At 44.0% G+C, this 23,046-nt stretch overlaps 2 protein-coding genes across 3 annotated transcripts; one reads left to right on the forward strand and one right to left on the reverse strand.

Annotated features, from left to right (window-relative positions):
* Positions 1 to 8,720, reverse strand: slc16a3a (solute carrier family 16 member 3a). Of its 2 annotated transcripts, XM_072693851.1 has the most exons (6): positions 8,668 to 8,694; positions 8,193 to 8,519; positions 3,936 to 4,174; positions 3,269 to 3,412; positions 2,191 to 2,982; positions 1 to 2,086 (listed from the first exon to the last, which is right to left on the reverse strand). In XM_072693851.1, the coding sequence occupies exons 3-6, from the start codon at positions 4,156 to 4,158 to the stop codon at positions 1,743 to 1,745; spliced, it is 1,503 nt and encodes a 500-aa protein (XP_072549952.1). In that variant the 5' UTR covers positions 4,159 to 4,174; positions 8,193 to 8,519; positions 8,668 to 8,694; the 3' UTR covers positions 1 to 1,742. The 2 variants fall into 2 exon arrangements, with proteins under 2 accessions (XP_072549952.1, XP_072549951.1); XM_072693850.1 differs by lacking the exon at positions 8,193 to 8,519 and having other exon boundaries at positions 8,668 to 8,720.
* A 2,835-nt stretch (positions 8,721 to 11,555) lies between these two features.
* Positions 11,556 to 20,958, forward strand: engase (endo-beta-N-acetylglucosaminidase). The gene is made up of 14 exons (XM_072693907.1): positions 11,556 to 11,740; positions 12,505 to 12,584; positions 13,221 to 13,422; positions 13,609 to 13,757; positions 14,012 to 14,166; positions 14,620 to 14,768; positions 15,877 to 16,048; positions 17,243 to 17,346; positions 18,182 to 18,293; positions 18,664 to 18,848; positions 18,949 to 19,091; positions 19,683 to 19,782; positions 19,912 to 20,023; positions 20,473 to 20,958. Exons 1-14 carry the CDS (start codon positions 11,646 to 11,648, stop codon positions 20,866 to 20,868), a joined length of 2,154 nt encoding a protein of 717 aa, XP_072550008.1. The 5' UTR covers positions 11,556 to 11,645; the 3' UTR covers positions 20,869 to 20,958.
* The last annotated feature ends 2,088 nt before the right edge of the window (positions 20,959 to 23,046 follow it).

A 23,046-nucleotide genomic window follows, 5' to 3' on the forward strand; every position in this document is an offset into this window, starting at 1 on the left:
ATAGTTTAACACCCCGAGTTTAATATGGAGATACAAAAGGAATCAGTGATGTCATCTAAAATAATAAAACAAACAAACAAATAAAAAATATATATATACAGTACAATACCTACTGGATCTGTGCCAGTGAACAGATGGGCCAAAGAAACCAACGCTTACTGACAGCCTTACTGGAATACAGTGTTCTCCCTTCAAGCCCAAACCTAGACCAGCATAAAGCCACTGGAGGTTCCTACAGTCACTGTAACACAGTGTGAGAAATATACAGCAGTGCTCAATAAATAATTAATGCACTTATAATAATAATTATAATAATAACAATACTCACAATCAACAACTGTCACACCAAGGAATAGTTTGTTTCCCAAACGACAAAACAGTCAATGATTATTTGATGAACAGCACAATGAGTTTCAATAACTTTAATACACATAATACAGAGCCAGTTCCCCTCCAGACTCCGCCCACTCATGTGTCCTTTCATAGTCACTGTTGCTTGGTTGGACAAGCTTCACAAAATACTGGTAAAAATCCTATTCAACCCTAATGAGAGACTGTAGCTCCGCCTCCTCAGTGTATATCACAATACCTACATTTAGAGCGTTATTAATATTCACCCTAATGAGAGACTGTAGCTCCTCCTCCTCAGTGTATATCACAATACCTACATTTAGAGCGTTATTAATATTCACCCTAATGAGAGACTGTAGCTCCGCCTCCTCAGTGTATATCACAATACCTACATTTAGAGTTATTAATATTCACCCTAATGAGAGACTGTAGCTCCGCCTCCTCAGTGTATATCACAATACCTACATTTAGAGCGCTATTAATACAGTCTACAGTCCCTAATTAGGGTGAATAATAATTAATAACGCGGAGCCACAGTCCATCTCATTAGGGTGAATATTAATAACGCTCTAAATGTAGGTACTGTGATATACACTGAGGAGGCGGAGCTACAGTCTCTCATTAGGGTTGAATAGGATTTTACCAGCTTTGTTGAACCGCAGAATAAGCTTTGCTAAACACAAATGTGGGCGGGACATGGGTAAGACAAGTGATGTGAATGTATATTAAGTTGTGAACGTGAACCAATCAGGTTTCATAAATGAAGTTCAGTGATGTCCGAGATGAGGTCTGATTCGTGTTCAGGAAAGCAGCCACAGCGCTACGCCGAGCACAGATAACGCTAAAGGAAAACCAGTCACAACACACACAGATAGCAGCACGTTTACATAGCAGACCAACATGAAGGCCAAACGAGGGTTCTTTCTGAAGGCAGTGGGACACTAATGCCCTTGACCTGGTTAACAGTTGTGTTGGCTCTAGGGCACGACCGATATATCAGCTATATTGATCAATGTTGATATTGTAAAATTGGTGAAAATAATTCAGTCACAGCACCTCAAAGATTAAAACCTGTGATCTCCCACAAAACATTCATACCGGTCGGGCCCTAGCTGGCACCTGGCTGGTTAAAGCTTTGACTTTGACCTTTGCATCTTCACACCTGCAGGCGTTCTTCTACAGGTGTGCGGCAGTGTGTAGGAGTGCACAGTGAAAGTGTGGTCTGGTCTACACAAGTTCACATTCACAGTTCGGAGGCTTCGGGCAGCTTACAGACCAGAGTAACATCGAGACAACAGCTCACACTAACACTGAGGACGGCCTGTAGCTCTAATCTGGACATGTCCTTGGCTGGTGTTTTGGTCCAGTGCCTCCACCATCCACCCTCCTCCTCACAGGCTGCTCTCAGGATTAGCGCTGACGCCACCGTTCTTCACTTGTTCATCTTGAAGGACTGTCATTCCCTCCAGCTCTGCTTTGGCCTCCTGCTCATCCAGGTCTTTCAGCGTCTCCGTTGTATCTCCGTTAGGCTCCTTTAGCTCCTCTGTGTGGTTCTTGCTGAGCTGCTCCAGCTCTCCAGCCACTTCTCCAGCCTCCACTGCAGCATCCGCCTCCTGGGGATTCTTCTTAATGAAGAGGAAGTTGCAGATTGCTAACACCAGAGCCGAGAGCACCACCTCGCTACCAGCCAGGAGGAACACGAACATGTAGTTTTTGGTGTAGTCCAGAAGACGACCTGAGGAAAAGGAGAAAAAGAGAGATGGAGATCACGTAAGACACGTAGCTATGGTTACATGTTTCCTCTCGGCCAGATGTTCACAGAAGAAGCCTTGAGCTCACCTGCAGAAGGAGGTCCTACTAACACGGCTATGGCCTCCATAAGAAGCACCAGTCCGATCGCGCTGGAGAATTTCTGCGTGCCTACAATGGCCATGAGCACCTCGAACTGCAGGGCTCCCACCATGCCGTAGGAGATGCCGAAAAAGATGCAGAAGACCACTAGCGAGGCGTAGTCCTTGGACTGGGAGCCGATGAGGTCGGTGGTGCCGTTAAAGATGAGGGCAAAGCTGAAGAGGTAGACGCACCGCGGGCGCACCCATTTCAGACCTGCGATGATTCCACACGTGGGCCGGGCAAAGATGTCGATGAAGCCCAGGATGGTCAGCAGAAGAGCCGATTTGGTGTCCTCATTGCCCAGTTCCTTGGCGTAGCTCACCACAAACACCGGGGGCACAAACAGACCCAGCACCATGATGGAAGCAGCCACAGTGTAGATCAGAAAGCCTCTGTCCTTAAACACGGAGAAGTCCAGGAGCTTGGATTTGGCCTTGGCTTTAGGCTTCTCTTCATGCTCCTGAGCTTCCTCGATCCCGGAATTCTCCGCTTTCTTCGGGGCCGTCAGGGGCCTCATCAGGGCCCCGCAGGCGCAGCAGTTGAGCAGAATGCCGCCCAAGATGAGGAAGCCCCCCCGCCAGCCGTAGTGGTACTGCAGCACCTGCCCCAGCGGAGACAAGCAGCACAGAGCCACGGGGCTTCCTGCAGCGGCCAGGCCATTCGCCAGGGGGCGCTTTTCACTGAAGTATCGGTTCAGCATGATGAGGGACGGCTGGAAGTTCAGGGCCAGTCCGAGACCTGCAACCACAAAACCTGACAATGCTGAGATATTCACACCACTTAACATTCCAGCCCGACGTTTGTGCCACGAGCACTGCCAGTGCTGCGAGGGTGAAGGCTAGCACAGTCTTCCTCTGAGATCCGTGAGGCTCCACCACATGTTCTTAAACCGCCACTAACACAAAGCTTAACACGTGAGAGTGGGCAGTTCTCTCTGTGACTCCCGGTCACTGACGGATGGCTGCGGCATCATCAGGGACTGAAGCTTGTAGTTACATATGGCTACGCTGTCGTCAGCACTGACCTGTTAACACTCCGATGCATAAGTAGATGTGGATGATGCTGGTAGCAAGCGATGCTAAAATCATTCCCAAAGCCGCAAAGAGACCTCCAACCATCATCACCGGCCTGCACCCAAAACGATTCACCAGCACGCTGCATAAAGGGCCTGTAAAACACACACACACACACACACACACACACAATTATTCTAACATTCATCTCTAATTTATTAGAAATTAATTTTGAATGTGGTGGATCAGTCAAGACATGTTTCAGCACTGGGGCTTAAAGGCTAATGTACACTATATGTCCAAATGTTTGTGGACACCTATTCTAATGCACACACACAGCTTGTCTAGTCCCTGTAGAGAAGAAGTACTGCCAATAGAATAGGACTCTCTGGAGCAGACCAACATCATGAACCTATTGGCTCCATGCTGCCTAATGCCAGGCGTGGGCTAGAGGGGTATAAAGCCCCCCAGCATTGAGGAGCTGTGGAGCAGTGGAGAAACTGTGTTCTCTGGAATGATGGTGGTGGAGCTCCATCCAGTACTTTTGTGTAGCTAACAGGCAATAGAAATTTATACCGCACCAATTATAGCACTGGAGCTACGAGGCTAAAGTCTCTAACTAATAATGTTTATTTATGTTCATTAATAACTGTAATAACCAGGGGAAGCAGGACCCACCCGTGCCGTAGAGCATGGCGAGCAGGATGGAGGAGATCCAGGCGGTGTCGCTGTACCCGATGCTGAACTCCCGGATCAGCTCTTTAAAGAAGACGCTGACGGCCTTGGGGAAGGCGTAGGAGAAGCCAGTGATGACGAAGCAGCCGAACAGCACGGCCCACCCCCACCCACCATCAGGGGCTTTCACACCACCTGCACCGTCATCCAGAACTACACCTCCCATGATGCACTGCTAGTTTCTACGAAAATAAGACACAAATCAACAGTGTGTGGAAACACTCTTGACTGCATCTGCTTAGTCAGGAATGATCACACACACACACACACACACACACACACACACACACATACACACACACACACTGCTTTTCTTCAGGGCTAATTATCCATTTGTCCTATCTGCCCCTCCACTCATTCATCCATTTATATCCATTTCCATCCATCCATCATCCATCCCTATATCCATCCCTCCATCCATCCATCCATTACATCCATCCCTCCATCCATCCATCCATTACATCCAATCATCCATCCATCCACCCTTTCATCCATCCATCCATTCCATCCATCCATCCATCCATCCATCCCTCCTTCCATCCATCCATGCATCCATCCATCCATTCACCCATTCATCTATTCCATCCATCCTTCCATCCATCCACCCATCCATCCATTCCATCAATCCATCTTTTCATTCATTTATCCATCCATCCACCCATCCATTCACCCATTCATCTATTCCATCCATCCATCCATCCTTCCATCCATCCACCCATCCATCCACCCTTCCATCCATTCATCCATTCCATCCATCCATCCATCCTTCCATTCATTCATCCATTCATCCATTCCACCCATCCACCCATCCATCCCTCCATCCACCCATCCATCCATTCATCCATCCATCCTTCCATTCATTCATCCATTCATCCATTACATCCATCCATCCATCCATCCTTCCATCCACCCATCCATCCATCCATTCATTCATTCATTCATTCATTCATTCATTTATCCATTCCATCCTTCCATCCATCCTTACTTCCATCCACCCATCCATCCATCCATCCATCCATCCATTCATTCATTCATTCATTCATTCATTCATCCATTCCATCCTTCCATCCATCCTTACTTCCATCCATTCCATTCCATTACATCCATCTGTCCATCCATCCATCATCCATCCCTTCATCTGTCCATCCATCCATCATCCATCCCTTCATCCATCCATCCATCCATCCATCCATCCATCCATCCCTTCATCTGTCCATCCATCCATCATCCATCCCTTCATCCATCCATCCATCCATCCATCCATCCGTTTATTCCCCCATTCCAGTTCCTGTAGATGTTCCTGCAGGTGTTTCTGGAATTTGCTGTAATCAGTGTCACAGTAAAGCAGCACACTGCTGACAGACCTCCCTCTCCAGCTGCTCAGGGAGGTCTGGAGGGAGCTCTAACACCTCTGAGAATCTGATTTACAGCCTCTAATCTCCCACGGAGACGGACCACCTTTCTCCCAGCATGTCAGTATTATCTGTCAGAGTTGTGTAATAGCAAAGCCTTTGTGTTTTAGGAATTTTCCAGAATACCCTGATATCATACAGGACATGACTCCAGTGCAGGGAGCCCTCTCAGCGAGGCTGCAGCGCTCCACACACACTCGGCCAGCCGCAGGTCTTCTCTGTGTACTTTATAATAATGTGTAATAAAGCAGAGCAATAAAGCTGATCTGAAAACACGCAGCAGAAACAGAGAGCTGCAGTTCTCATAAACGCCCGGCTTCCTGGAGACCTGGAGGGTAAACACAAGGCCGGATGAAGAGGGCGGGGCTTGTCAAAATACAGATGGGAGATGAAGAGGCTGGTTGTCTGCGCTGATGAAGCCGCTCTCACCGTTACCCGGCAACCGCCACACACTCTGCTGTCCTTACAGCACTTCATATAGCACCTATTACCCAGCACTCCTTCACCACTCGCCCCACGGCTGTTGGTCAGCTATTACAACCGTTCTGAAGGTTTAGGAATGATGCGGAACGTTTAGGAGGCCTTTAAGGATGTTTAGAATCAGGCGTTGATCGGACTTTGTATGTTTGGGATGTTGGGAAGTTTTGGAATGTTTCTGACCATCTGAAGGAGCTGGACTGCTGAGAAACCTTTGGAAGGATTTGAAATGCGTCATAACATTTAAAAGGATCGGGAATGTTTACGAACGTTTTTGGATTTGGAATGTTTCGGAATATTTGAAAGGAGCTGAAATATTTTACTTTACATATTTTACTGTATTTAATATATTTTATTGTACATTTTTAAATGTTTTGAGGGATTTAAAATATTTGACAATGTTTGAAATGTTTCTGAATATTTAAAAAGCTTTTGAACATTTAAGAAGGATGTGGAACATTAAGGAAAGCTTCTGAGGTTTTGAGATATTTGTAAGGATCTGGAAAGTTTAAGAATGTTTGGAAGGATGTGAAACATTTAAAAAAGTTGAACCAATGGTTGAACCCAATATTTAGATCTTAAAGGAAATTTTAGAACCGATGAGGAACGTCTGAGTGTTCCGGATAGAGTGGAACTCGCCTTCTGTTTATTTACCTTGTTCATCACAAGGTTTGGTGATGCAGCTATTTACTGTTGTGTGATGCTCGTTAAGCCTGTTGTCAGTAAACCTAGCACTGACACACACACATACACACACACACAGAGGAAGTGATCAGACTGCAGTGTGTGAAGGAGCTGGGAGCTGATTGGTCAGGGAGGAGGGTCAGACTGGATTATAAGATATTAAACACTATAAAATATAATTTAAAGAAAAGTCTCGACTAAACTAAATCAATCAGTCCAGAAAGTCTGATTATAGAAACTGAGACTGAAAATAAAGGGATTTTCTGATCTGTTTAATCAGCAGCTCTGATTACACAGCTCTACACTGTGTGTTAATACACACTCACAGATCCGATCGCAGAACATATATACTGTATATAATGGTGTGTTTACATGTTGCTATAGCATAACATCAGAATTCAGTCATCGGTGACGGTAAGGACGGTAAGGTGAAGTCTCTCATGCTGTTTCACTGAAGTTTTTGGTAATGAAACTCCAGGAGTTCTGTTACATAAGAATCCTGACCCTGAGGCCTGTGTGCTCACCAGCTCTTTATCCACACTCTGTTCTGAAATCTGCTGCGTTATCTTTAATTATTCTGATATTTTATTTGTAATTGTTCTTTAAAATGATTATTTACCAATAATAATTGATGAGAAAAATTTAAAACAACATGTAAAAGTAAAAGAGATTTGAGCTCTCGAATAACTTTCACAATCGCTTTCACATCGCTTATTGAGCTACAGGTTTTTCACAATTATAGTTAGAAAAGCCCAAAAACGTTATGCTCTTTTACCTTGTCCCAACACTCAGTAGCCATGAAGTCATCTAAACGGCAACAATCAGCAGCCTTGGACTCCTCTAAGCAACAACAATCAGCAGCCATGGGCTCCTCTAAGCAACAACAATCAGCAGCCTTGGACTCCTCTAAGCAACAACAATCAGCAGCCTTGGACTCCTCTAAGCAACAACAATCAGCAGCCTTGGACTCCTCTAAGCAACAACAATCAGCAGCCTTGGACTCCTCTAAGCAACAACAATCAGCAGCCATGGACTCCTCTAAGCAACACCAATCAGCAGCCTTGGACTCCTCTAAGCAACACCAATCAGCAGCCTTGGACTCCTCTAAGCAACAACAATCAGCAGCCATGGACTCCTCTAAGCAACAACAATCAGCAGCCTTGGACTCCTCTAAGCAACAACAATCAGCAGCCTTGGACTCCTCTAAGCAACAACAATCAGCAGCCATGGACTCCTCTAAGCAACAACAATCAGCAGCCTTGGACTCCTCTAAGCAACAACAATCAGCAGCCTTGGACTCCTCTAAGCAACAACAATCAGCAGCCATGGACTCCTCTAAGCAGCCATGGGCTCCTCTAAACAGCAACAATCAGCAGCCATGGACTCCTCTAAGCAGCACACACATGATCTTCATTGAAGAATCAACACCTTTTCCATGTTTGCACACCATCACATTTTCAAAGAAACATTTCAAAGAACTTTTTTGGTACAATTGCCTCTTTTGGGTTCTGTAAACCACTGTTTTACTTAAGAACCTTGAAGAACCCTTGAGAAACCCCTGAAGAAGAGTGAATAGAGAAGAGAAGAGAGAATTAAACTCACAGCATTAAAAGTCACAGCTGCTCACCTTGACGTGACTTTATAATGAGGATGCTGCTGTGGGTCACTAGGCCTTCCTCCCACTGTCTCACACACACACAGGCGGCCTTCGTCACACACTCCGTCTGCAGGCAGTAACTACACTTACACAGTTTAGAACTTATATCTTATAGTTCCAGTGAAGCTGAAGAAGAGCTGCTGAAGGATCCGATCTCCTCCAGGACCAAAAACAAGGACACTGAAGGACAACCAGCCTGGAGTGATGAACACACTCTGCACTCCTAAACACAGCCCGAACTGTCAGTCAGCAGTCTGTATCCCCTCATATTCCTAGATTACCAGCCAGCCCATCCTTCTAGGAATAAATGTATAAATATATATAGAGGTAATTAGCATAATCATCAGTGTGTTTCCCTATCTGTGTGTTCTGCAGTGTGTGTGTGTGTGTGTGAGAGAGAGTGTGTGTGTGTGTGTGTGTGTTTTAATAAGAAAGTGCTCCTCACCTCCTCCTGATGCTGCTGATGCTCCTCCACGCTCACTCTCACGTTTATCCTGGGCACGTCTGACTGTACAGACGTCATTGGGAGGCTGTGAAGAAGGACAGTCTGCTGGGTCCTAACACCCTTAGTGCTCATGGTGCGTAGGAGTGGGCACAGAGCCAGATCTGACATCATGAATAGGAGAGTTAAACGGGTTTCGAGATGTTCTCAATGTAGATTTTACACTACATGGACAAAAGTATTGAGACATCTGCATATTAATTTGTGTTTCATCTGAAATAAAGGGTATCTGTCCAGGGAAGGCTTTCTAATAGATTGTGGAGGAGTATTGCTGTGAGGATTTGATTGCATTCAGTGACAAGCGCGTCAGTGAGGTCAGGATGTTGGATGATGATGATCAACACCCCACCTCATCATCCCCAACTCATCCCAAAAGTACTGGATGGAGCTCCACCACCGTCATTCCAGAGAACACAGTTCTTCCACTGCTCCACAGCTCATCTGCTCCAGAGAGTCCTATTCTATTGGCAGTACTTCTTCTCTACAGGGACTAGACAAGCTGCGTGTGTGCATTTGCACAACTGTGTCAGCAATGGGTGCAGCTTAAAGTAGCTGAATACAGTCATTAGAATGGGTGTCCACAAACTTTTGGACACACAGTGACACCAGGAAAAAGCCCCCTCCCCATTTATTTTGTGTCATTTACTTAAAGATGAGCAGTCAGTTCCAGTCTGTTCCACCCAGTGTGGTATAGCACCCCCCTGAGGTAGTCGCTACAGCCTGACTTCTAAAAGTAAGTGTAAAAATGGAGGATATGGGCTCTTTAAGGGTGAGGTAGACACCAACAGGGAATACAGAGCAGGCAGTACTGTGTGTGTGTGTGTGTGTGTGTGTGTGTGTGTGTGTGTGTGTTTGCTGCTCTTACTCACTCTGACTCAGCTCACAGTCACCTGATGAAGTGAATCAGGCTCTCAGGACTGGGACTGAAAAGATAATTCACTCTTTAATGGATTAATTGATCGATTTTCTCTTAAATGAGTCTCACACAGACTCCACCAACATTAAATTAAAATAAAAATAAAAAACAACAATAATAATAGAAACAGTAATAAAAATAAAAACACTACTACCACTACTACTAATAATAATTATAGTGATCATCATTGTTATTACTGTTATTACTGTGTTATTATTAATATCATTATTATTATTATTATTAGGGTTGTTATTATTATTTCATAAACTCACGTCTGCTTTACAATTACATCAACTCCTTCCCTAGTGTGTGTGTGTGTGTAGGGGATGATACGTGTGTTTATGCAGGCATCTCGTGTGTATCCTCAGAGGACAGTCTAATTTAGCCCCTGCTGTAACCGGCTCTGCCCAGCTCTGAGACAGGACCGCTCCGGACCACTCAGGATCTCTCAGGCAGAAACATGACCATGACTGGCCGTGTTTGGGGAAGCAGGAGGTCACTGTGTTTACCCTGCATTGTTTTATAAGCTGGATTTTCAGCCCAACATGAGAACTGACCTCTCCTCCTATTGGTCAGACTGTGCCTCATGGTTAAAGGGTTCATATCTCACAAGAACCCTTTCCTCTGTTTGACTGTAAACCGGGGTGAAAACACGGTGACCTGGTTACTCCACATCCAGAAACCGAGATACACAGCATGTTATTGCAGTGTCCATTATGAAGTGTTCAGTGTCTAATATGAATTATTTCAGAATGATTCAGGATCTACTGTGAATGATTCAAGCTCTGCTAAGATGATTCAGTATGAACTGAGAACAATTCAGGATCTAATATGATTGATTCAGTACTATGCATTTCAATATCAACCAACAATGATTCAGTATCCACTATCGACTCCGTGTTTTACATCCAGGCCACAGAGACACACATCACCATCATCTCAAGGCCTGACTGTGCTCCTGCTCCTGTGAGAAAGTAAACCACATGAGATCCTTCCAGATCCTTCTCTCTGTGCAGATACGGGTTCGAATAGTCAGATTTACACCTGTTGTATTATATTATTGCATTTTTCTAAAAACAAACAAAAACAAAACAACCCTGAGCTTTAGCTTTCTAACAAGGACAGCTGTAACAACCGGTGAGAACAGACGAGGGGATGTAGTTGTTGTACAGCAAACACTGGAAAATCCAGAGTAGTGTTGTGGAATGATGCTGATTATGATAATAACCAGACGTCGCCATGACTACAACACAGATACAGCCCATAATTTATTTCCTATCCAAACCCACCAGTGCAGCTACACGAGTCTTCTGATGATGATGATGATGAAGGTAAAATAGTGAATAGAGAATCTCAACTAATGCAGTTTTCTTTAGGGACTACTTTCTGTAGCCGCACTACACCCTGCAGCATGTATCCCTCCACCATTTTAATGATCTGGTTCTAAAAGCAGGTTCTAGAGCCGAACTCTTCTCAGAACTCTGGTAGAACAGTGTCTCAGGCATCAGGCAGCGTCTTCATCACCATTAGGTGAAGAACTTTCTGTGAGGAGCTTTTATAATGCTGGTGTAGCAGTAAAATATTAAAAATATAAATGAGCCTGAGAAAGAAACACTGGTGTAGGGATCCTAGACCAGCTTCTACACACATTAATTACTAATATATATATATATACTCAAAAATAAGTAAAATTAGCAAGTAAAATACCAAGTTAATGCAATCTAAAGTCTCTAAAACTTATAGAACTGTGGTTGTAGCACATCCAGGATATATATATATATTATTGGAAAAGCAGTCCTATATATTTAGCAATACGCGTCTGTTTACAAGGTCTCTTCAGTGCCCTCTAGCGGACGCTCCATGTGGTGGCGCCTCAACGTGACGTTCAGCTACCCAATCAGAGGGGACGCGGAAGGCAGCGTGTTGTGTTGTGTGTGTGTGAATGCATGTAGAGGGGAAAGCTGTGTGTTTATATTTGTGTTTATTTTCTAATTAGTTATTAATTATGATGGACGGAGAGAATATTAGTGCCAACAAGAGAATAATAAAAGAGGAGACTTCCGAAGGTGCAGGAGGGAAAAAGCAGAAAAGCGAGAATGAGTGAGTAAAAAGTAAAATCTGCAAAGTTAATCGATAATAAATGTAAAGATAATAATTTAATAGCGGTTAAAGTACGTTTCTGAACGATATTAGCTACTGTAGGGTTTGAATATTTAAGTACGAGGCTGCAGTTGACTTCTTTTTGGAATTGCCCGTTCCACCTTAAATGGTGCAGCAGTTACATTGGGGCGCCTCAGGCGCCCCAATGTAACTGCTGCACCATTTAAGGTGGAACGGGCAATTCCAAATTCTTGACTCAGAAATAAGTCAAATTTGCAACTAAAATACCAAGTTAATGCAAACTAAAGTCTCTAAAACTTACAGAACTGTGGTTGTAGCACATCCAGCTCCTACAGAAACTAAAGTTTGTTATTAGACATTTCTCATCTTCTTACAGCAAAGCAGTCCAGGGCCTGGACCAACACACCAGAATGTCAATAAATTATTATAATAATAATAATAATAATAGTAATAATAATAATAATAATAATTTAAAAAAGCAATCAGGGGATATATGTTGATAAATAGATATCCTCACTAAATCTACTGATGTGTATATATATATATATATATATATATATATATAAGTTATGTACAGTGGTGTCCAAAAGTCTAGGCACCCCTGGTCAGAAGTCAAATATAACTAATTTTGAATAAAACATGCAATATTTGTTATATTTTAAAATCTAAACATAAAGGCACAAGTTTAGGCACCCTATATGGCCCTATATGTTAATCCATTACGGTTGTTTTATCCTTTACAGTTCAGAGTCTTGCTTAGACGAGTCTGCGGATTTGAGGAGTGTCCATGAAGTCATATCCTATGAGCCGTCTACACTGCCAGGTATCAGACCCCTGTTAAAACACACCACGTTTCACTCCCAGCGGAAAGTCTGTGGAGTGTGAAAACACTGCACAGTTCACAGCATGATGACTTTAATTTAAAAAGCTCATATTCTTCAGTTTTCTTGGGTTTAATTGCCATGTGACAATCCTAAAATGAGAGGTGTGTAGTCCTGGCAGTAAATAAATGCCTAATATATACACACTAAAGTGCAGAAATCTACACATTAACATACACTATTCCAAATACACAGACTGTTAATATATCTGCTTTAAAATATGAATTATCAAAATATAATGCTCTGCAATGTTCAAATGATCCACACGCTCACTCAGACTGTAATACACTACAGGAAGCGTAGGGGGCGCTCTATAATGCTCTATAATGTTCATATGATCCACACGCTCATTCTGACAGACTGTAATACACTACAGGAAGCGTAGGGGGCGCTCTATAATGCTCTATAATGTTCATATGATCCACACGCTCATTCTGACAGACTGTAATACACTACAGGAAGCGTAGGGGGCGCTCTATAATGCTCTATAATGTTCACATGCTAAAGTTGTCTTAAATCTGCTGTGTGGCTCCAGAAGCACCATTTCCACCATTTCTGTCTGTCTGTCTGTGTCACAGTGCAGCACTACGACCCAGACACTACAGAGCCCATCAGCTGTAGTCTGAAGTCCCTGGATGAGCTGCTGTCGTGGAAACGCAGCGAGGCAAGTCTTTTTAACATTGCCACGGTGCCTCTGGCCAGCAGGCACCCGTCACTGACCGACTGTCCGAGGAGGACACTAATCTGCCATGACATGATGGGAGGATACTTGGAAGACAGGTACAGGTTTTAAACACTTTCATTCACTTATTCAACTCTTTTGGAAAGTTGCATTTTCTCACTGTTTTTGAACAAAATAAAATCATATATCATATATATAATTTTTTAAATTGAAAAGTTTAAGAAGAACTTTGCTGAATTCATAGGTACTGGCTGGGTGTTGATGTTAGTGTGTTTTCTTCTGAGGTTTATTCAAGGTGCTGAGGTGGAGGCTCCGTATGTCTTCTATCACTGGGAATATATCGACATCTTCAACTACTTCAGCCACCACATGGTCACCATCCCTCCTGCAGTGTGGACTAACGCAGCTCATAAACACGGTGTTCTCTCACTAGGTAAGATCTTAACATGACGTCACATGGCCTGTTCCCTCTATAATGCTCACTAATGCTCTATAATGTTCATATGCTTCACACACTCATTCTGACAGACTGTAATACACTACAGGAAGCGTAGGGGGCGCTCTATAATGCTCTATAATGTTCATATGATTCACACACTCATTCTGACAGACTGTAATACACTACAGGAAGCATAGGAGGCGCTCTATAATGCACTAAATTGTTCATATGATTTTAAATACTTTCAGGCACGTTCATCACAGAGTGGACGGATGGAGGGAATATGTGTGAGGTGTTCCTGGCTGAGGAGGAGGGGTATCGCTCTGCTGCTGATAAGCTGGTGCAGATCGCTCACTGCTACGGCTTCGACGGCTGGCTCATTAACATTGAGAACGTGCTGAGTGTGAGTGAATGTGACTGCAGGTCACAGTAAGCGCAAGAGTAGTAGCTGATTATTGGGTCTCCTGAGTGGCACATCTGTCTAAGTGCTGGACCTATCATCAATAGGTTGCTAGTTTGGTCCCTAGTCATGTCAAAGCTATCCGTCAGTGACTAGAAGTCTCAGGAAACATAACTGTCCTCCCTCTGGAGCTTCTTCACGTGTCTCTGAGGAAGACTGCGTTCGCCTTCACCCTCTCAGCGCTGGTAGCATTGTGTAATAGGGGTGTTTTAAAAAATAATGGGGGAACTGGGAATAACGCCCACATTATAAACACCAAAGCAGTGCCAATTGGTCAGAGAGCTAATTTGCTTAAGGCAACCCACTGTGAGACCAATATTACAGAGATCAAAGATCAGTATTGTGATAATGATTGAGTGTGTGTGTGTGTGTGTGTGTGTGTGTGTGTGTATGTAGGCCACTGCAGTGAAGAATATGGCTCCGTTCCTGCGCTACCTGACTGATCAGCTCCATGAGCGAGTGCCTGGCAGTCTGGTGATCTGGTATGACAGTGTTCTGGAGAACGGGACGCTCAAATGGCAGAACGAACTCAACGAAAGCAACAAGTAAGCATACAAACACACACACACACACACCTGAGGGAGGGTTTGGTTAGTTTCTGAACATTAGGGGGCGCTCTTAAGTTCTTCTTAAGGCTGCTACATCTGTTGAGGCCTCAGGATGTTGGATGTTTACCACCCACCTCATCCTCCCCAACTCATCCCCTCTAAAAGTACTGGATGGAGCTCCACCACCATCATTCCAGAGAGCATAATTCCTCCACTGCTCCACAGCTCCTCAATGCTGGGGGGCTTTATATCCCTCTAGCCCACGCCTGGCATTATTAGGCAGCATGGAGCCAATAGGGTCATGATGTGGATCTGCTCCAGAGAGTCCTATTCTATTGGCAGTACTTCTTCTCTACAGGGACTAAACAAGCTGTGTGTGTGCATTTTCACATCTGTGTCAACAATGAGTGCAGCTTAAAGTAGCTGAATGCATTAGAAAGGGTGTCCACAAACATTTGGACATGTAGAGAGTCTTTGCTTGAGTTCTTTCCTAATACAGCCGCACCCTGCCAGTGCCGGGAGATGTGGTGATAAATTTGACTCAGCTGTGATAAAAGTCACAGTGGTGACAGTGGTGGTGGGGGTGGGGGTGGTGGTGGTGTTGTTGCTACAACAGTTTAAAGCTGTTTGACCTCGTCTAACCTAACATCTCACCGCATGCATGCCCACATCAGTCAGTAATAATGGATCAGAGTATCAAACTGTTGTGTCTTTATCTCTGTGTAGAAGAAGCTCCTGCTGCCTGTATTGTTGGATGCTCTGTGATCGTGTCTTTGAGGATACTGTTCACATTACGATGGAAATGCTTTTCACTGATTGGTTTCCTCTAGGACTGTCATCATATCATAGGTTGTTTACTGATTAATTTGATAACTAAATAACAACAGCACTGGAGAAACAGGGCTAATGTAGCTAACAAACACTGGAAGCTTATGTACACCAATTAGCATCATCACACACGTTCTCCTCAAAGTGTGTGGAGGTGTTCAGTAATCTCTAATAGACTTGATTCTGTGGGTTCTGACTGTATGACTCGCTGTTATCTAGAACGTGTTGTTAGCTCTGTGCTGTGTGTGCTGTGTGGGATCATTTCTCGCTCTATCAGAGTGTTTTTCGAGGCGTGTGACGGCATCTTCACCAACTATAACTGGACCGAGAGCAGTCTGGAGGGAATGGCCTCCTACTCCGCAGCTCAGGGTCGCCTGGCTGATATTTATGTTGGGATCGACGTGTTTGCCAGAGGAGACGTGGTGGGAGGGAAGTTTGAAACCAACAAGGTGAGAGGCGCTGTGTTGCTGATCAGCCTGATTTTAACCTATTTTGCTTCGCTTTTACAATCACTGGAACCCATGCCTGACGTCACACGCAGTGCCATCTAGTGGCAGATTTAAACAAGGGCCGTTCTTCTCTTGGGACTGATTTCAGCTTCCATACGTCCAATTAGTTCATTGCTAGTAAATTGGTGCTTTCCAACAATGTTCAGCATTAGTGAGCACACTGTCATCACCGCAACAACAGCAAGACGTAAAGATAAATATATATATCATTTTTTCTTTTTCCTTTTTTCTAGTTTAGCCCCACCCATTAATGCTACAGTAATTTAGCCCCACCCATTAAACCTACCTCCATTTAGACCTGCCCATTCAGGCAACAGCAGCTTAGCCCCACCCATTAAACCTACCTCCATTTAGACCTGCCCATTCAGGTAACAGCAGCTTAGCCCCACCCTTTCAGACTACAGCAGTAAAGCCCTGCCCGTTCAGCCTACCTTAGTTTAGCCCCATCCTTTAAGGCTACGGTAGTTTAGCATATTTATGGCTCGTTTGAAGATTGTGGTGGAAGTTCTCTCCATTCTTTTTAGAATATCCACTCTGATGTCGGACTAAGTATTGTAGCTAATTATTAAAACATATTTTAAATGAGTATTTTACACATTGTCATTACTGTAACACAGATTTTTTCAATTTGTGCCACAAAAATAGTTGGTTTAGTTCACTTCTCTACAGTTTATAAGTAAATTATTGGATGTATTGGAGCTAACAGGTGCAAGTAATACAAATTCTTTGATTTCTATTAAGAAAAAAAGCATAAAAGGACACACAGCGGTTCTGAGAAACTGACAGTGTGGTGATGAGAATTATTATTTTTTGGTTAATTGATTAATAATAATTAATGATGGGTCCTGTAAAGACTATGGTAATATGTAACATGATAATTGCATTTGTGTTATTGATGATATGCTTTGATAGGTGTTCTATTTCTCAGAGTTATGCTTAATGTAAATGCTTGTGGTCATGTGATCACCCCAGGTTTTCTAATGATCTCAAAAGAACGTCTGATCAGTAGAAAACTCCTCCCTCAGCTTTACAAACTCGAAACACAGTAAAGTCATAGGAGTGGGGACTATAAGGGTATAAGAGGTGAGTGATAGTGAGTGATGGGTCGTTGTGCTCTGTTTCCTGCCCTCTCAGGCTCTTCAGCTGGTGCGTAAACACGGCTTGTCCACGGCCATCTTTGCTCCTGGCTGGGTCTACGAGTGCCATGATAAGGCAGACTTCCGTGAAAACCAGGATAAGTAAGTTTACAAGAACGACGCTCTGACCGTGCTCTGTGCTCTGATTGTATTTCATGGTGTTTGTGTGTTCCTAATTCAGTCAGAATTCATGACTGTACCACCGTCAGTTAAACACGTTAGCTGCACTACAGAGCCGAGGCTGCAGCTGGGGTAGGTCTCATGAAGACTCCATAGTAGCCTACTGGTCACACAGATCCGGTCTACCGAGGATGCATGGTGACATCCCCAGAAAGGTCCCGCCTCTTGCAGTTGTGGTGGGAAACTTGTGTGAAATCAATTATAATTATAAAAGCTGACATTTTTAAAAAGGCTCTGCTGGGGAGGCTTCGGTTTCCGTCATTTTCATGGTGCTGTTGATATTTATGTGCCTAGAGAACTGTGGGTAACCGGGGACTGAAAAGGATACATCAGTTGCATCCTCAAAATCACTCCAGGCGTAGACTGGATGGGCTGTATACGAAGGGTCCTTCACTTTGGAACAGACTTCTGTGTCACAGCAGCTGAGAAATGCAGCTACTGTTTCTCTTTGAGATATATAAGAAAGCTCTGTTCTGATTGGCAGTGGGAACTAAAACACTCCTAAGAACTGCAGTATGAGTGGGTGGGGCTAAACTGTGGTAGGCTGGATACGCTGAGATATGTAAATAAGGTGGTTCTTTTGACATCAGAGGAACAGTGGCTGTTTTTACAATTTAGTTTCCATATATAAACGGTAGGACTGGGGGAGTGTATTGAGATAATACTGAATCATTCAGTCAGAGAATGTCTGTGTAATTCTGTCTGCCTGTCTGTCTGTCTGTCGCCTGTCTGCCTGTCTGTCTGTCTGTCTGTTCAGGTTCTGGCTGCTGCTATCGGATCACCTGTATGTTCATCGTCCAGTGTGCTCTCTGCCCTTCGTCTCCTCCTTCTGTCAGGGCTTCGGCAGGAGTTTCCACTGGAGAGGACAGGTACGCCCTACTCTACCCTAATCCATCATCCCTAATCTATCATAAGTTAGTCTTACAGTATCTTAACCACATCCATTCAGACTATAGTAGTTTAGCCCCACCCATTAATGCTACAGTACTTTATCCCCACCCATTCAGTCTACCTCCGTTTAGACCTGCCCATTCAGGCTACAGCAGCTTAGCCCCACTCTTTTAGACTACAGCAGTTAAGCCCAGCCCATTCAGCCTACCTAAGTTTAGCCCCACCCATTAAGGCTAAGGTAGTTTAGCATATTTATGGCTCGTTTGAAGATTGTGGTGTAGGTTCAGCAGTAGCAAGTGCTCAGGACCATTGTTGAGTGTGTGTGTGTGTGTGTGTGTGTGTTTTTAGGTGGTGCAAGAGCAGAAGTGGTTCAATCTGAATGCTCAGGAGCTCCAGCCGCTGTACTTTAAGGAGACTTTGGAGGACAGTGGCTGGTGGAGAACTCGCGGCTGCCCGGAGGACGCCTGGACTGGGGGGAGCTCTCTGCTGCTGGAGGGGAAATTACCCCAAACACTGTCTAAAGTGTGTGCAAGGTGAAGACCATCACCCACCTGCATTACTCTGTGAGGTTCAGAGGGGTGAAGTGTTCCTGTAAATGCCAGTCTAATGCTGTCTCCATGGTTATTCCTGTAGGATATTTTCTCTCCATGTTCCTTTGGCCATGAGGACGTTCATCTCGTTTGTCTATAAGCCGTCCGTGGGGGTGAGCGTGTCTCTGGAGCTCAAGACCACAGACGCTGATCTGTGCACATACACAGGACGGGAGGAAATACCCTGTGAGTCCATTTCTCCCTGCAGAAGAGTCTGAGACTGAGGTTATGAAGGTTGTAGAGTAGTGTAGATAATGAAACCTGGTGTTAACTGTTGGGTATTGAAAGGCTCCTGACGTTAGGCTTATTCATGTATTAAAGTTTAGGCAGAAAAGGAGCAGCTCGTTCTGCACGCTCACACCTGAGTGAAGTTCTGTATAAAATAGCTTTTATGGGCAGAAACAGACAGGATTCTTTTGCTTGGACGTATTCTATTTTCTAATATACAAGCTCTTGTGCTATTGACTGCTTAAGACTTTTTTTTATATAAGTAGAAGGATCAGTACTATACCAGTTATATTATCAGTAAAATAGTGGCAGCAGCAGCCAAAGTTCCTCCCTTTTAAATTAAACACTGTAAATAAGCCTCTTCATCCTCTACACTTCTGCAGATTTACCATTCAATTCCTGTTTATTTACTGAATTAAACAGATTATAGAAATGTACAACATGTGTAAATATTACTTATTCAAATCTATTAATTCAATAAATAAATAGAAAGTGTTCTGTACATGTTTGCTCCAATAATAATTGGGGTTCTGTGTGTGTGTATTTCAGCCAGTAGTGTTTTTCCAGTAGTGTTAAGGGAAGATCATCACTTGGTGAAGCAGTTTATTCAAAGCTGTGGTCAGTGGAGAGCAGATGGCTGGACCACCAGGTGAGTGGTTTCACCTTCTGGAATGTTCCAGTAACGTAAATCCATTCAATTATAATAAAAAAAGACAATTATTAATATGACAAGTGATTCTATTTTTGTGTGTGTGTGTGTGTGTGTGTGTGTGTACAGATGTTTTCAGCTGGAGCTGAGTGGTTGTGCACTGAGGGAGGTGTGTGTTAAGGTTGCTCGAGATGGAACAGAAGCAGATCTGGATTTTAACTGCAAGATCGGGGAGATCATGGTACAGGAGAGCCTTCCCATCCGTACCCATTTACACTGTCTATACCCGTCTGTACCCATCTATACTGTCTATACCCATCTGTACCCATCATACCCATTTATACTGTCTATACCCGTCTGTACCCATCTATACTGTCTATACCCATCTGTACCAATTTGTACCCATTGATGCTGTCTATACCCGTCTGTACCCATCTATACCCGTCTGTACCCTGTACCCATCTATAATCATCCACTCCCATGTATGCCCATTTATTTCGTCTATACCTATTTATCCCTTTTATACCCATCCACACCCATCTATAGCGTCCGCACTGATCTACCATCTCCAGCTCATACCCCAGTGCTACACTGTGCTTATTGCTTTAATCAGTGCTGAATTACATGTTATCTAGTAATCCACTGATTGTGTGTGTGTGTGTGTGTGTGTGTGTGTGTGTGTCTGCGCAGGTGTTGGATGCTGAGAGTTTGTTTACACCTCCACTTCCTGTGCGGAGTGTGTGTTTGTATGACGTGGTCTGGCAGAGAGGAGCTGGAGACGGAAGTTCTCTGAAGGTCCATCTGAACGCCACGTTGCGCTGGACCTACCCCCCGCAGCTGGTCCGTCACTGGCGCGTGTACTGGCGGAGGCTGCGTGGGCCAGACCCCCGGGTTCCTCCTGGGTCTCTGACTCTGATTGGCCGGTCGTACTCCACACTGTACCGTGTGTCAGAGCTAGAGGTGCCAGATGCTCCAGGGCTGCTGGAGCTGCTGGTGGAGCCGGTCAGCAGAGAGGGCTTCACTCTGAACCAGAGCTTCTGGGGGAGGATAACACTCAGCTACACACACACCACTGATAATGTATAACCACACACACAGTAAAGGTTTTTTTTGTCTAGTCATGAAGAAGCTGATTTATGCTTGTGTTTTTATTCAGAGGGTGTTTCCAGCTTGCTTTAGCGTGCAGATCACACCTGGATTTCTTTAAAGTCAGGTGTAAACACACCCAGCATGCTCTCTGTGTTTTCTGCTTCTGCATACTTACAAAAGTGCTGTATTTTCCTGTAGTGTACACTATATGTCCAAATGTTTGTGGACACCCATCCTAATGATGTATCCTAATGATGTATTCACAGATGTGCACACACAGCTTGTCTAGTCTCTGTAGAGGAGAAGTACTGCCAATAGAATAGGACTCTCTGGAGCAGATCAACATCATGACCCTATTGGCTCCATGCTGCCTAATAATGCCAGGCGTGGGCTAGAGGGGTATAAAGTCCCCCAGCATTGAGGAGCTGTGGAGCAGTGGAGGAACTGTGTTCTCTGGAATGATGGTGGTGGAGCTCCATCACTACTTTTGGGATGAGTTGGGGACGAGGTGGTAGGGAGGAGATCATCCAACATCCTGACCTCACTAACACCAATCCTCACAGCAGTGCTCCTCCATGATTTAGTAGAACGTCATCTTCTCTGGACAGTAGAGACAGTTACTCCAACAGTGTCCCAATACTTTTGTTCATATAGTGTATCATGTGGTGCTGCAGGAATGTGCTTTGTATGCAGGATAATTGGATTATGAATTTGTTGAATTCTGCCAAATTTTTCCAAATACAATCCAGACGTGAACTACATGCTGAAGCGAGAATAAACAGCTTTAATTATAGTATTTAGTCACTGTGGAACAAAACCTCTGATCTCATGTAAGAGAGTAACTTCTAGAGACTGCAAAACACTGCTAACCCTTAACTTCCCTTAGAGGAGCAGTTCAGAAAAAAAAGCCAGACTATCTTGATTGATCTCTGAGCCCAGATTCAGCCCTTCAGCCCTTCAGCCCAGAGCCCTTCGCCAGTTCACTAGTCTCTGTAGGCACCTGCCCCACCCTCCCTTTAATCGCTTCAGAAATCTGTCACAGCAATCAGGAGTCCTGAGATGCATGTTAAGTGACAATCATGTTTGGGGGCGTGTCTACAGAGATGAGAATGGTGACTGTCTAAGTCCAGTGTTTGTTAGCACTGTTAGCCTAGCATCTCCTGTTGTAAATAAAAGAAGCTCACTGCAGAAGCCGAACACGTCTCGGCTGATCAGCTGAATCTGGGCTCAGAGATCAATCACGTTCAACTGATTTTCCGTTGAACTGCTCCTTTAATATAATGAGGTGGTTCTGTTGGTCCACTGATCTGCCAATGTCCATGCGGTGGAGAGGGCAGCAGGCGTTTTGAACTGATCAGGGTTTTGTTGCGACAGTGACGGTTAGGAGTGTGGGAATGCAGTGAGGGCCTGATCTGATGGTGCAGATTCTGAAGTGTGACAGCAGACAGTGTCCAGTCTCCAGTCCAGCTAGAGCCACACGGCAGCTCTTTCACCCCTGCTTTACTGAATGCAGTCTTCTGTTTCTGGTTGAAAAACATTTCTCAGATGTTCGTCTAACGTCTGTGTTCAGCTTATGTTTGAAATTTATGAAACTAAAATGATGAATCAAATTGATCACATCCGAGTTTGTGCTGGTATATAGGTCTAGTCAAGGTCATGCCCTATACGTTTAGTGCAGCGGACATTTCCCACGGCATGTCTCTAAATTATGAGCTCCTAAAATTCACTAAAATATATAAAAATATTAGAAAATATAAAATCCACAGAAAAACATCCTAATAAATATTAAATCCATGGGAAAAAAAATCAACCAAATATTAGAAAATTCAATTATATGACATGAAAAAAATAAAAGAAATAAAAAATAAATGATTACAATTTATTACTAAAAACAAAACTACAAAATATAAAAATGGCATGCATTGTCTGGGGTTACCAAGGATTACGCTGCGACCTCCCACTGATTACTTTCAGATATCACTCATGTCTGTTTGTAAGGACTGGTACCGGCTCCTCTGTCTCAGTATTGTGCTCAAAATCTGATCAGCATGCAATCCAGATTCCAGTCAAATGCCGAGACTACAGGAACAGCGCTGACGTACTCTGAAACAGCTCAGATGTAATGAGTTAACGTACCTGAATGAGCTGAAGTGGGAATTAATGAATCAAACGACA

The sequence above is a fragment of the Salminus brasiliensis genome, chromosome 12, assembly GCF_030463535.1.
Source record: "Salminus brasiliensis chromosome 12, fSalBra1.hap2, whole genome shotgun sequence".
NCBI classification, from domain to species: domain Eukaryota; kingdom Metazoa; phylum Chordata; class Actinopteri; order Characiformes; family Bryconidae; genus Salminus; species Salminus brasiliensis.